General features: G+C 36.1%; 3 protein-coding genes across 5 annotated transcripts in view; all 3 read right to left on the bottom strand.

The window, feature by feature from the left end:
• Cad99c (cadherin 99C) overlaps positions 1-10335 on the bottom strand; it is a 131423-nt gene extending 121088 nt beyond the window's left edge. The window contains exon 1 of the mRNA XM_076775447.1: positions 9784-10335. Coding sequence (XP_076631562.1) covers positions 9784-9786 — 3 coding nt within the window. The 5' untranslated portion in view covers positions 9787-10335. The remainder of the gene's footprint in view (positions 1-9783) is intronic.
• The window catches only part of LOC143346869 (tachykinin-like peptides receptor 99D), a 127525-nt gene that overhangs the window by 5231 nt on the left and 109128 nt on the right, over positions 1-13166 (bottom strand). The gene's annotated exons all lie outside the window — the stretch shown is intronic.
• Positions 10849-13136, bottom strand: Mrpl1 (mitochondrial ribosomal protein L1). Of its 3 annotated transcripts, XM_076775459.1 has the most exons (9): positions 13078-13136; positions 12703-12758; positions 12341-12530; positions 12057-12267; positions 11699-11878; positions 11503-11617; positions 11308-11426; positions 11119-11216; positions 10849-11029 (listed from the first exon to the last, which is right to left on the bottom strand). In XM_076775459.1, the coding sequence occupies exons 2-9, from the start codon at positions 12710-12712 to the stop codon at positions 10894-10896; spliced, it is 1059 nt and encodes a 352-aa protein (XP_076631574.1). In that variant the 5' UTR covers positions 12713-12758; positions 13078-13136; the 3' UTR covers positions 10849-10893. The 3 variants fall into 3 exon arrangements, with proteins under 3 accessions (XP_076631574.1, XP_076631573.1, XP_076631576.1); XM_076775458.1 differs by lacking the exon at positions 13078-13136 and having other exon boundaries at positions 12703-13019; XM_076775461.1 differs by lacking the exons at positions 12703-12758; positions 13078-13136 and adding an exon at positions 12659-12682.

Raw genomic sequence — 13166 nt, 5'->3', positions numbered from 1 at the left:
TCGATAAAACAAAGCCTTGACCGAAAAAATATTATTCCTCTTCTTCGATTTATTAAGTTTGTACGTTCCTGGGAATTTCATGATGATTCCAACAGGATCTTTGTTAGTTGTTACACTGGCTTTGTCATCAGCAATTGTTACTACCGTTGTTTTGTCGCGTGTAGATGTATCTGCAGTATAGAGAGTATGAAACAAAGGTTTCAATTCTATAAGGCAATGTAGATACTGAAACCTTATTTGGTTTATACGAGAACAGTATATCCTCGCGGTTTACTTTAAAATGGTTGCTTAAATAAGACTTCGGTAATATGAGACACCAGCGAGGTAACAGCCTATTAATCTTGCAAAGCAATTCATGGCTTCAAAGTCGATCAAGGATCATTACGGTAATGTTTCTTTTTAAGACTAGACAGAAGTATAAAGATCGAAGGCCAATAAATACCGTAAAAATTAAATTACTTCTTTATTCGCGACGTTTCAACAACGAGGTTGTGTAATCCTTTTCAAACTCGTAAACAATTCTTACTTTTGATCATGAGATGATTCAATGACGATGACTACGTTAAACACGAATGTGTGGGGGATTTTTCATCGGAATAATCGACAGGTGCAATGCGCGAGAATGCAATTACTTTTAAAACAATGGCTGAAGGTTGTAGATCATCGTGTATAAAATTCTGCTTTTTCACAGTCGTCGATGAATTATGGATTCGGAATATTTTTATATAACCCTGTTCCAAACTTAACAATTTAAAAAAGAAATATGAACATACTTCGACACTTTTGACTGGGTCGAGAGAAAGCTTATTGGTCTTCGCGAAGCGGCCATTGACCCACGGACACGGATACAACTTTTGCTGGGTCTACGCACGATTAAGAATTTGTACGAGTAACGTTTGCATCTCTGTTTACAATCCGATCTCCAGCGATTGTTAACGTTGCGGTTGTTAAGGAGCAGGAAGAACTCGTTTATCTCAACGGTGCATCTGAGATATAGTGATCGCTGTCGCACGTTTTCCAACACGCGAAAAGACCATGTCTCGGACGTGGGAAAAAAAGCCATGCTCCTACAGCGTTAATTCAATCCCTATGAGAATTCGCTCTTTGTTACAAGTACCATAGGATAGGCGGAATTTTGCCAGCCCTCGGATCTTTATCGTTTCTCGCGCTTGGGATCGTAAATTTATCACGCTACTCGTTCCTATAATGAAAATTGTTTATCGACCTACCATACGTTCGTCATCGATCGCGTTAAATATTAACGAAGACCCAACCCAGGTGTCGAAGGGCTTGGCTCCGACATAATATATTACCGTTATATTTTACTACACGCAAGTTTATTTAAAATTTTTAAAACGTTCAATCGTGAATTCTAAAAATTTGTTGTTATCCTTCCTCTCGTAAAAGTTTCGAGTGAAATACTGTTCATTTTTTTTTTTTTTTTTTTTTGCAAATACATTTCCGCGTTGTTTTATTTTCTCTGTGTTTTTGTATACACACGATGGAGTGTACGATACACTCATTGTATGACATTTTTCCTATGTACCCAAGTGGCGACAATGTTAATATTTAATCGAAATAAAATGAATTGTATCAAACAGTTATCATATTAAACGAATAACAATTACATTGGAAACTCGAGAACGACAACCAGTAGGCAATATTTCGCTCGTCATAATACACTTTTGAAACAAATTATGGTCTCCTGGAGACACTTTCTCGTATCATAGGAAACAGCTGAAACATTTAGCGTCTTTAGGATAAATTGGACACCCTGTACGCAGCGGATATACCGACAGAGGAAAATAAACGATCGCAGCATTTGCTGATGACACAGCCATTCTAACAGCCAATGAAGATCCTGTTGGAGCCTCGCGAAACCTCCAGAAACATATACAGTTGATAGATGGTGCAGAAAGTGGAAAATTAAACTGTCCGCAATCAAATGTGTCCACGTGACGTTCACGCTTCGCAAAGGAGCATGTCCACGGATATATGTATTCACAACTTGGCTATTCCAGCCCTCGGGTCAGGTATGATATCTAACGGAGGCCAAGCTTTTAAACGAACGCTAAAGATTTACGTGTAACGTATATTAAGGAATTAAAACTTCGTAATGTACGAGCAATTATACATTTTATTTTCCGCCCATGCAAATTAAAGATAGGTTGCAAAACGGCAATTTGCTTGTATCTCGCCCTTTCACCCTGCTTTCTTCTCTATATTTCATGTTTTCATATACTCGAACTTGGATTTTTGTCTCTCGTTATAGCGGACGAAACTATTAAATAAAAGAAATCGAAGGCATTGTATTTTAGCCATTGTAATAAATAGAATTTATTCTTCGAGTATCGCTATTTATTATTGGCACACCCTGTACATGGATAAGACACTTGCGTGGAACCCACACGCACGACTCAAAAGGACTGAAGCTAATAAACGATATCAACTATTGTCATATCTATTAGACAATGGGTCGAAAATGAATGTAAGTAATAAAGTGCTGATATACAAAACAGTCATTACGCCTACGTTGACATATGGTGCTAAAGCATGCATGGAGTGCAAAGAACAAATTAATAAGCAAATTGATCTATAATATTACGCAAACGAACCACGGTGCTCCGAATAATTATAAACTCAATCATTTTTCTTACTTTCTAAGAAACGTTGATCATATCTAGATATGCTTATAGTTAAATAGTAAAACCTTCTATATATAAGCAGCTTTTTTTTATTTAAAAAAAAAATACATTCGATGTCCAGTAAATTGAAATTAAATTTATGTTAATTTATGTTTTATTCTTGAAATTCGATTGTTTTTCAATTTGCGTCAAGTTCAATTATTCGCGTCGTATAACAAGTCATATATCGATTTAAGAGTCTTTGCAACCGAACAACTTAATTACTTACAATATTTATAGTTCTAAGAAAGAAAATAAAGCGAAAAGAAACCGATGTTTGAATACGTCTCAATCGGCGGAGCTCGATTTATCGTCGAACTTAAAATTACACGCGATCGAATACTCGGATTGATATTTGCGAATCATACGCAATTGTATTTTTGATTTATTTCCATTTGATTAATGCGTGCAACAGTAACGATAAACTATTAATACGCGAAGAAATAAATTACGTTTGCCTTTGATGCAATATACCTACGCGTATGTAACCGTAGAATGCCCTCGATAATACTCAATTTACATTAGACACGGTTCGTGCATTCAATCACATAATGACACTTTCTTTAGAGAAACCACCGTTTTATCTGTCGAAGTTGCAATTGCGCCCCGATATCTTCAGCTTTCGCATTACCTAATTGCGAGAACACGTGCACGCGACCTGTGACATTTGATAATTTCAACGAACCCGTTTCGGCAATCGGAGCTTACGTTCACCGAGCATATTTTATATTCGTGTCCACATGCGAATAACAGCCTTACATAATAATTGCCGCGGAATATAGAAAAACACCGGTGAAACTAGTATCGGTGCGCGCGGTTTTCGCTCGCTCTGGAGAATTGGCTGGTTTTTTTATTTAAATTCTGCGCGTGACTGAACGAACTTTTGTAGGTTTTACAGAATTGTAAATGCGCTGTCACCGTTGTATTAAGCCATTAGCATTGCCAACGGTTCGCTGCTAACAATAATTGAGCCGTTCGTTACGAAAATGGTGCAAGTAGAGTTTCTGCATATTTAAAGAACACGGCACATAATGAATCTTCGGTGTTAACGAGGCAAAATTTTCTTACAATCGCGTCGAATGAAAATCAGTCGCTAAACGGAATGCATTTTTTAGAAACGAGCAAATATCTGGAAACATTACGGATGTCTTTCAACGATTATTTCTATCTGGATGACGTCAAAATAAAATTTTATCGAAGATGCAGACCACAGATGAAATTGTTGATCTCGAATTGGAGTTCAACTCGACGAGTCTCGAAGAATTCTAACGTTTGGTCGTCGTATCTGAACAAATCAGAATTTTCAACGTCGAAAAATCTGATCGATACCCACGTAGAGAAAAGCTAGCTTATCAGAACCATGGGAGACGATTTTGAGGAAACAGGTACGTTAGAAACTTGGCCAATTCAACGGTTTAAACGAACAGGCGAGAGTAACGAACCAAATAACGCGAGTGACATTTTGTCGAATCACCCGGTACGTGAAGGAACACGTCAATGAAGTCTTGGTGTGGCCGTCACCCTGTATATGTCGCGCGGAGGAAGTTAGTAACAAGAAGAACCGGTCGACTGGTACAGTAACCGTTTCGTATCTGTCATTTTTCTCCAGCCGATACCTGCTTCTCTGCTGTGTACCCTTTATCCTCTTTTCCACCTACCTTTCACCAGTTTCCTCGACGTAGGAGCGCCTGTTTTTTCGAAACAACAATAAACCGGCTCGACTCGCGTCGATTTCGAGACCGCGTCCCCCAATTTAACCGAAACAACATAATGCGAGCGTGTACGCTGAGATCAGTTCCAAGTCGGATACACCGAATGCTCTGAAACACAGGACAAAGTGGATAGGCGGGTTTTCTATCGGCGATCGTCGATTCGAGAAAAACCTGTCGCGATCAACGTTAACCCTTTGCACTTCTGTGCCTCCGTCGCTTTGACGCCGTACCCTTAACGAGCGTGATTTTTATTTGCTCGCGCCTGTTTCCGTTCGCCGATGGGCAAAAATTACTCTGAAGAAAGAAGACAGCGGCGATACCAGTCGCTAGAAAAATATGGAAACCTCGACGAAAACGCGTGTGAATTTTTATTTGGTATGCTGGAACGGTATATGATTTTTCGAACGAATTTAAATTCAATATTTTACGAGACGTTCGTAGGAAATGGAGTACCATGAACGAAATTGGAACCGATATGTAACGCACTTTTGAACGCGAAAGAAGAAACGTTGTGGGGACGGAAATTGTATAGTAATATCTGGAGAACCAATAGTTATCGATCAAATTAGTGACACTGATGTGCAGTTTTTAATTTTTAAATCAAACTTTTGCTTTCGGTAATGATATAATTTGTGAACAGTTAAATTGCAAGATTTGTATTAAAAATCAGTTGAAATTGTGTTATATAACATTACGAATTTACTATTTTATATTCGATTTTTGAATTAATATTAAAAAGTTGATCGTCAAATTGAAATTATTTATTACATCGATATTCAGTTCTGTCTGTTGCTCGATCAATTGTATACAACGTCACCTTAATTTTCAATATATTTCCGATTATATTTAAATATAAAAAATATATTTGATACTTTCGATTCATTTAATATTTGTAATAAAATTATATTAAATCGGACAACTGCGTGTCACGGAGATTACAAAAAGTAACGTTCACAATTCACATGACCGCTTTCAATCGTTAGAAGCATTATTTTAACATGGACTTTCGCTAAAATTAACAGATTAAGAATTTAGATTTACTTTCATACTTTAAAATAAAAAAAAAAAAGTATCTCTTGAAGATTCAAAATGAAACGCATCTTAAAGGCGATAAATATGCCAGATAACGGTAGCGAAAGTAAATCTCGAAGTTACCGTTACATGTGTCTGGCTACTCGAGAATGATCACTGACAGAAAATTAGTTCCTCGATCAGGATAATTATCGAGCTGCGTTTGTTACCCCGAGCAACAAAAGAAAAGAAACTATGCGAATACCGGCACACGAGAAAGTGGGTGGCAACCACGATACAATAAGATAAACTGCAGAAGCATTAATTGAGATATAATAGAACAAAATGACTTGGCAAACTCTCTTGCACTTTCTAATTAATCGTACCACGGAAAAGAATACCGATTCGCGAGTTTCTGTTTACCTTAATCGCGAAACGATCCTGGATTTTCACGTATTACATAAACTGACTGCTAAAAATTAGCATAGAACACGATGAATAGTTAACGATATACTTTCCATATTCGATGTTTGAATACCGGGAAGAAAAATCTCGTTTGGCTCGAAGGCAAATGCTGGAGTTTCCACTTAAATTACCTTCGAATGCAAGCTGCTTTCAGATTTTCGGAGACGAAGGTTCTCGACATTTGAGAAATCGTAATTAAATATTCATGAAATAATAGCTCGAAGGTATTTTCGTGTAAACAAAGTGGGTAATTTAGTGAAAATACTTTTTCGTTTACGCGTGCAAACATTTTCTCTACACGTTGTATAATAACTTAGTTCTTCTACGATGCTAATAATAAGACTCGATGTTAATTCTACTTCGAGATATTTGCATGATAATAACTATAAAAGGTTCTTAATCGAATTCCAACGAGTATTCAAGCTATAGTTGTGACCAGTGACGCGGTAACAGCACAAAGGAACAATATTATGATAAAAATGACTGCTGGTAACGAGTGAAAGAAGAACTCGCGGTTGTAATAACCTCGTGCATAAGATGACAATATTGATCAGTAATTTTTCATGCAAGTCGCGTAGAGTCGAACCGTACGGAGGACTGCCAACACTTTTTCGCGTTGCACGCTTATTACAATGCAATTAGAGTACAGCCGTGTGTTGGCGGAGACAGGAAAGGGAAACGTGGACGATGCAAAAATACGCGGAGCTAAAGGTATCATTTGCATTTACTTCCAGAGCCAGGTTTTACAGCAATCTGCACGCATGACTGACCGAGCAACTCGTCTTGGCACGTGTATATGAAAGGATAACTTTATAAGATTAGTAGAAATTGCTACTGAAATACAACTATGCCAACGGATCGTTCGTTTCTCGTTATCGTTTCATTGAACTTGATGTGCCTGATCGTAAAGAGAAATATAAGTACGAGCAAACCTACTGGGATAAGAATCTGATCAGAAGAAAGGCATCTCTGGAGTTTAGTATTAAATAGAACAAACATTTAAATGACCCAAGAAAACTATCTCTACAAGTAATGCGATGTTTAAACAGAAAACACTATAAATGTTTCCTAGAGCTTCTCATTTCTGATATTAGGGGTTCACGTAACTCGTACAATAACAGTTTTTAGTTTCTTCTGGAAAAATGTACTTTTCCGAGTTCTGTGGTTTCCGTAATAGTTAATGAAACTTCGTCTTTGCTAATATAACAAATAAAATATTGCGTACACATTTTTTCGAAACAAACCTTTAGTGGTAGAAAATCGTCTCTATTGGATAAATATCAACCGATTGCCATGGTATTTGATTATTCGAGCAATGCTCTCGTGAGTGTACCCACGCACGAGAACGCATGTCACGCGCTATAATTACTGGCTCGAAGCGAACCTCGTTGTTATCCACGACACGCGACCGGCGATGTCAAGTTACTAATGAGTTACAGAAGTTGAAAAGTACAACCTTTATCCGAGGCGTTTCAGAAATATATGTAAACACTTAAACGAATAACTGAAAGCTATCCTATGAACAAGTGTCTATCATGAACGATTTAGGAAATACGGACCTATGCGACTGTTTGTTTACTTCGCCTGGAACACAGTTTGTAATGCAGTCTCGCGCGCTAGCCATCGTTAAGGAGTTAATATTACTAAACTCGGGGTAATTAAAATTGATGATGCTTCGATACTATCGATGCACCTCTAATTTGACGTTCGAATGATCGTCTCTTCGCGACGTGATTTGATATCGCGTACGATCGAAATGTTGTCACCGATCGAATGCCACTTAATTTCAAAGGTGACAAGATACACTTGTTAAATAGGAAGAAATTCTGTACAGATTCAATTCAAGGAATTTCATCATATACAGGGTGTTCGGCCACCCCTGGAAAAAATTTTAATAGAGGATTCTAGAGGCCAAAATAAAACGAAAATGAAGAATACCAATTTGTTGGTGGAGGCTTCGTTAAAAAGTTATTAACAATTAAATTCAAAAATTTCAAATCGTTCTGAAAAAATTATTTTCGGTTGTGGGGGTCAATTGCAATCATTTTTGGTGAATAGACATACCCCCGAAATCCTATTCACTTTCGAGAAAAAAATTCAGTACAGGCGGAACTTTAAACGTTAATAACTTTTTAACGAAGCCTCCATCAGCAAAGTGGTATTCTTGATTTTCGTCTTATTTTGACCTCTAGAATCCCCCATTAAAATTTTTCCCAGGGGTGGCCGAACACCCTGTATAGGACTTTGATTGTAACAAAATATTTACAATTGGACTACTTTCAACTTGTTAACAATAGTTATATTTGTAATTTTAGAATCTAGAATATTTGTAAATTTTGTTGTTGTTTCGATCCCCCAAAAATTGATCATTCTCCTACGCGATGGACGATATGTGAAACGGTTTACCTGCCGATTTACCAACTCAATTATTCGTTAAACCGGATAATTGCATCGAACCGATGCATAAATTCATCTGAAATGAAATCATAATAGAATCGTATACTTATCCTTAACGAGCGCGTATAGTATTTGTATTTAAAATTAGACAGTTGCGTGTGCGTTATGGAATCACATACATACGTGTTCCACATAAGATCGCTCGATTGTATTTCTTTTAACGCTTCCTTTCTACTGGCGTCACGAGCCAAATGAAGACGCCAAAGTTCTCATCGTTTCTATTCTGTTGATAATCTGATGCGCGTGACCTTTGTCGGATACCCTTTAAATGCGAACCGTATATTCGAGTCATAACGGATCCGTAAAATTATGATTCCGTCTGTGTTTGATCTTGCAAGAGAGAAGTTACTGTTTCACTAACCGTGGAGCATCAAATAATAAATATATACCGTTCGAAATTTAGTTTGTGCAAGGTTAATCAACGATGCCTACAATATTAAAAATACTCCGTTTTGATCTTTTATAAATACTTATATTATTATTTTAGTATCGAATACGTAAAAATTTACTGTTTCTTATTACAGTAAAACCTCGAATAATTTCTTGAAGATCGTATTACCTCAATCTATTCTAAAGAGTCGGAGAAGATGCTCTTAGATCAGAGTTTTTGAAAAAAATTATTTTACTATTAAGTAGGATTAGGTATTGCATAAACTCATGACTATCGACATTGCTATCGTAAAAACGTAATTTACGCATGGAAAATATCGTTCCATCTTTTTGCAGTAGCGCAAATGGTGCCATTTCCTCTTGCTAATACATATTAAAACAAACACGAAGATCGACGAAGTAAATAATTCTTCCACCGATTAAAACAAGCGTATAGTTTAATAAAAAGCGTTAAGCGTAGAAATTCTTTAATCTCGAATAGGTATTATACTCGCATATAGCTGACTTGTAGCTTTAAATCCGCTTAAAAATATATTATTTGTTATTTAATGAATTTTAGATTATATATAGACTCTAATTTACGACCGATTGGATTTAACAAATCTTCTTCCGAAATAAACCGATAAATCGAGGTTTTATCGTATATTTGAATATGACGTAATAAAATAAAATTGCTGCTTGCTTAAGATTAAAAACGCAAATAGTCGATACGAATTTATAATCGCAAAAAATAAGATAACATTACTACGATCTCTTGCCTGTCGAAAACATACCATACCAAATTTATGATAGCAGGGACCAAAAAAATCGGACCGGAGAGTATATAATCTCGACGCCATTTTTGCCATTTTTATAATATTCAAAATAATAATATTTGTACTCGTTACTTGCGTTTTTAATGGGACAATTTGATTGAATTTTTTCACGCTTACAAGCGATTCCATCCCAAGAATCGTTCCGTGCAAAAACTAACGCGTTGCACGGTAAATTCGATCCAAAATTCGGCACATGTCAATAGCGTACCATTGAACGTATTCGAAAGTAGATATCAGTCTGGCACTTACCATACTTGTTCGCGCGCCTGTCGTGTGCGTGTATGTATCGTCTGCGCCGGTGTATCACCTAATGCCGTCGTCTGTTGCTCTCCAATCCAGGCATGTCTATAAAGTAGCCGGTAACAACAATCGGTCGCCGACAAATTCGATGTAACCTAGAATCACCGTTTTCGTGGTTGTTGCTCGCTGCACAGTCAACACAGATCACCACTAGTAAACACACACACGTATACTACACGCGTGGAATCGCGCGCGTGTATATGACTGCGCGGACTCGCACGCACTGTTATCGAGTCGAAAAGCGCGGTTCAACGTTTTTTCAGCGATCCGGATACCAAAGAGCGACGTTCGCCAACGGCTCAAAGAAGGTTAATCGGTGAATGTTTTTAACGAACACTGATTACAGTCGCCCGCGAACGGTACTCGTTTCGATGTGTTGTCGGTTTTCGACTTTAATTTTCCTTTTTTTCGCGCCTCTTCGACGAAACTGGGAAACGTCACGTGCAGGACGAACAGGAGAAGCGACGGATTTTCAACCTGGCGGACACCGACTGAGCTCTAGACCGGCAGGTAGGTAAGCCGTCGCCCCTCCACCGGCCTCACCACCACGGCCGCTTGCCATTCTCCATTCCCTTTTCCTTCGCTTCACTTGGCTTCGTCTTGTTCTTTCATCTTCCGCGCTCTTACGCTCCTGTCTTTTCGTTGCGCAGCTGGTCTGTTATTGCATCCGAACGCACGGACCACGAATCGTGATCTTAATATTCTGTTCGCGTTAACGAGACCCCTCGCCATTCTGCACATAGTTTCAAATTCACTTTCTAATTTACGATAACGGAATATATTTATTAACGAAAACGATTCACGTTTGTACGGTAATTCGTCGTGTAAACATCGAAATTTAACGCGGATTTAAAGAAACCAAGTCACCTCTACCACTATTTATATTCATTCGTCTCGAGCAAACTCGAACGACCGGCAATCTGGCCGAAACTTCAACGCGATGCTGCACGCGTATGAATTTTCGATGTAACTGAAACGTAAATAAACAACAGGAATGCAATGAGAAGTATATCATTACGAATAACAATTACATATTACTTTATTTGTTTGGTTATACATTTAGTGTGTACTAATAACTGCAGTATTAACTTCTTCTTCTTCTTCTTCTTTTGCCGTTTCCTCAGCTTTCATTGGAAGATATTTATCAAAATTAATTTTAAAAGATTCCCCTGATGTTGAACAACTAATTTGAACTCTAAAACATTTCAATATGTTTCAGACATTTATACTCGTAAATTATTATGATGTTTTGGTAATATCACAAAACTCGTTCTTGTATAATACCTCGGGATAAAAATTCCCTCGCGTCTTGGTTTCATAGAATAAACATTATTAATAAGGGAGGAAAAATTTTTTTCCAACTGGTTTATCTCCATATCGAGCTATAATCAAATAAATACCATTAAAGAGTACGAAATTTTTAGATATAATACATTTTACACGTCGGACAAATCTTAATAAGTTCAAGTTTACCGTGCCAAAGGCTACATCAATTACACCATAGTTTTTAAAGGTTTTATCTGGTTGTGCAGTATACTGTATTGCTCTCTTGCATCTCTCAATAAGAATACCTATATCAGTACCCAAAGTACCTGAAGCATTCAAATCACCAAGATTCATATTTAATGATAATAGAAGAAATTATCGTTAATGAGTACACTTACTTACCCGTATGTACATTTGGAAATTTCTTTCTTAATAATCCCCTAATTACTATTAAATCAGGTAAAATATTTGGATGAGCTACGATGTAATCAAATTCTTTGTAAGAAAAATCTCCAGCCTATAAATATCAATGTTAAATATCCTGTACCAGAAATTATTATATATTATTTAATTTAATCAATTATTCATTAGGCCTTACTTGAATTTGTTTAATCAATTCAACACCACCAGCAAAATCAGCTCCACTTTCTTTAGCAATGTTTTGATCTTCTTTTGATTTAGACAAAGCTAATACTGATCGCGTATCATTTAATTGAAATATATACGGCGTATCAACTAGTTTTGTAAACCTTTCCAATGTTTTCGTTTTCTTTTCACGCTATTATATAATTTAGATATGATATTTTTATCAGAAAAGCACTAATAAATCAAATTGTAATGAAGTGAATGAAAAAATCAATTTAGACAAACTCCCATCATTATTATTATTATTGTTATTATTATTATTAAAAAAGTATATAATATAATAAAAAAGTGGATAAAATCTGATTCCTGACCTGCAAATTTAATTCAATATATGCATTAACAAATGCATTTGGTTTATTGTACATAGTTGGATGATGTAGTTCACGATGACATTCCACAGCTTCTTTTAAGGAATAAACTGGTTTTTGATGATATTTTACTATCCATACATCATCCACTGGTTTCCTTTTCCAGCTATCATCTAATGTCAAAAGTGGAGACATTTTTGAGTGCACCTTTTCCCTATTAGAGAAATTATTTAACAATTATAGATTAATATTAATTATAATAAAAACTAGCAATATAATATACTTACGCTTTACTAATTCTCTCATTATGTGGAATAAATCCAACTTTTTCAACAACAATTTTAATTTTCTTCTTTTTGGCCTTTTCTCTCGTACCTTTTCTAGCTGCATAATCTCTGGATTGTATAAATAAACAAGAATACATATTGCATCCAGCAATGTGGCTGTATGCTAAACGAAAGTTGTTTATCAACCATCCTATAAGTAACAAAATATACACGTCCAATAAAAACATTCCTATCAAAAGTTTCGTTTGAGGTTATAAACATTGTTTTTATATAAATTTGTAATACAATGTACGAATAAAAATGGTACTGTTAACGTACTTGTGTTACTATTAATTTCTAACAGAGAGAAACATAAATTTTACCTGCCGACATGATCACTGTTACATGGAATAATCGTAAAGAGGTTAGGGAAATCAATCTATAAAGTTACCAAATTAAGCTCAAGCTAGGGATATCGAAATTTCAATTACACGATAAGATTTCTAGTCCTAAAATAAATGTACTTCATAGAAAAGTTTTTGAGTTATTATATATATAATTTTTAATAATTGTAGTGAAATAAATATTGTATATCTGAGCTGTATATGCCTGTATATATTTACTATTGCTGTTACAATGGTTTAGTCGATATTGTAATCGGAAAGTATAATTGACTATTTAAAGAGAAAGAAGAATAAAAATTACAATATATGAATGAAATAGCAGCTAGGAGCTGAATAAAATTAGATGGAATTGACCTTAAAATCCGCGCTTATGAAACAGCACTATTCAAACAATATGGCTGACGGAAGTAGACGTCATCAGTGCCAACTGCCAGCCAACCAGG

Source organism: Colletes latitarsis, chromosome 10, assembly GCF_051014445.1.
Source record: "Colletes latitarsis isolate SP2378_abdomen chromosome 10, iyColLati1, whole genome shotgun sequence".
Taxonomy (NCBI): domain Eukaryota; kingdom Metazoa; phylum Arthropoda; class Insecta; order Hymenoptera; family Colletidae; genus Colletes; species Colletes latitarsis.
Note: the sequence above shows the minus strand (reverse complement) of the source record. Positions and strands in the feature narration are given on the sequence as shown.

Bases quoted from the DNA above. Each gene is read 5' to 3' on its own strand.
- Mrpl1 (XM_076775459.1), bottom strand. The intron at 12,268-12,340 runs GTAAGTATATTA...TTTCTCTAATAG, and splicing joins AATGAGAGAATTAGTAAAGC to GGAAAAGGTGCACTCAAAAA. The intron at 11,217-11,307 runs GTAAACTTGAAC...ATTTGATTATAG, and splicing joins TTGATGTAGCCTTTGGCACG to CTCGATATGGAGATAAACCA.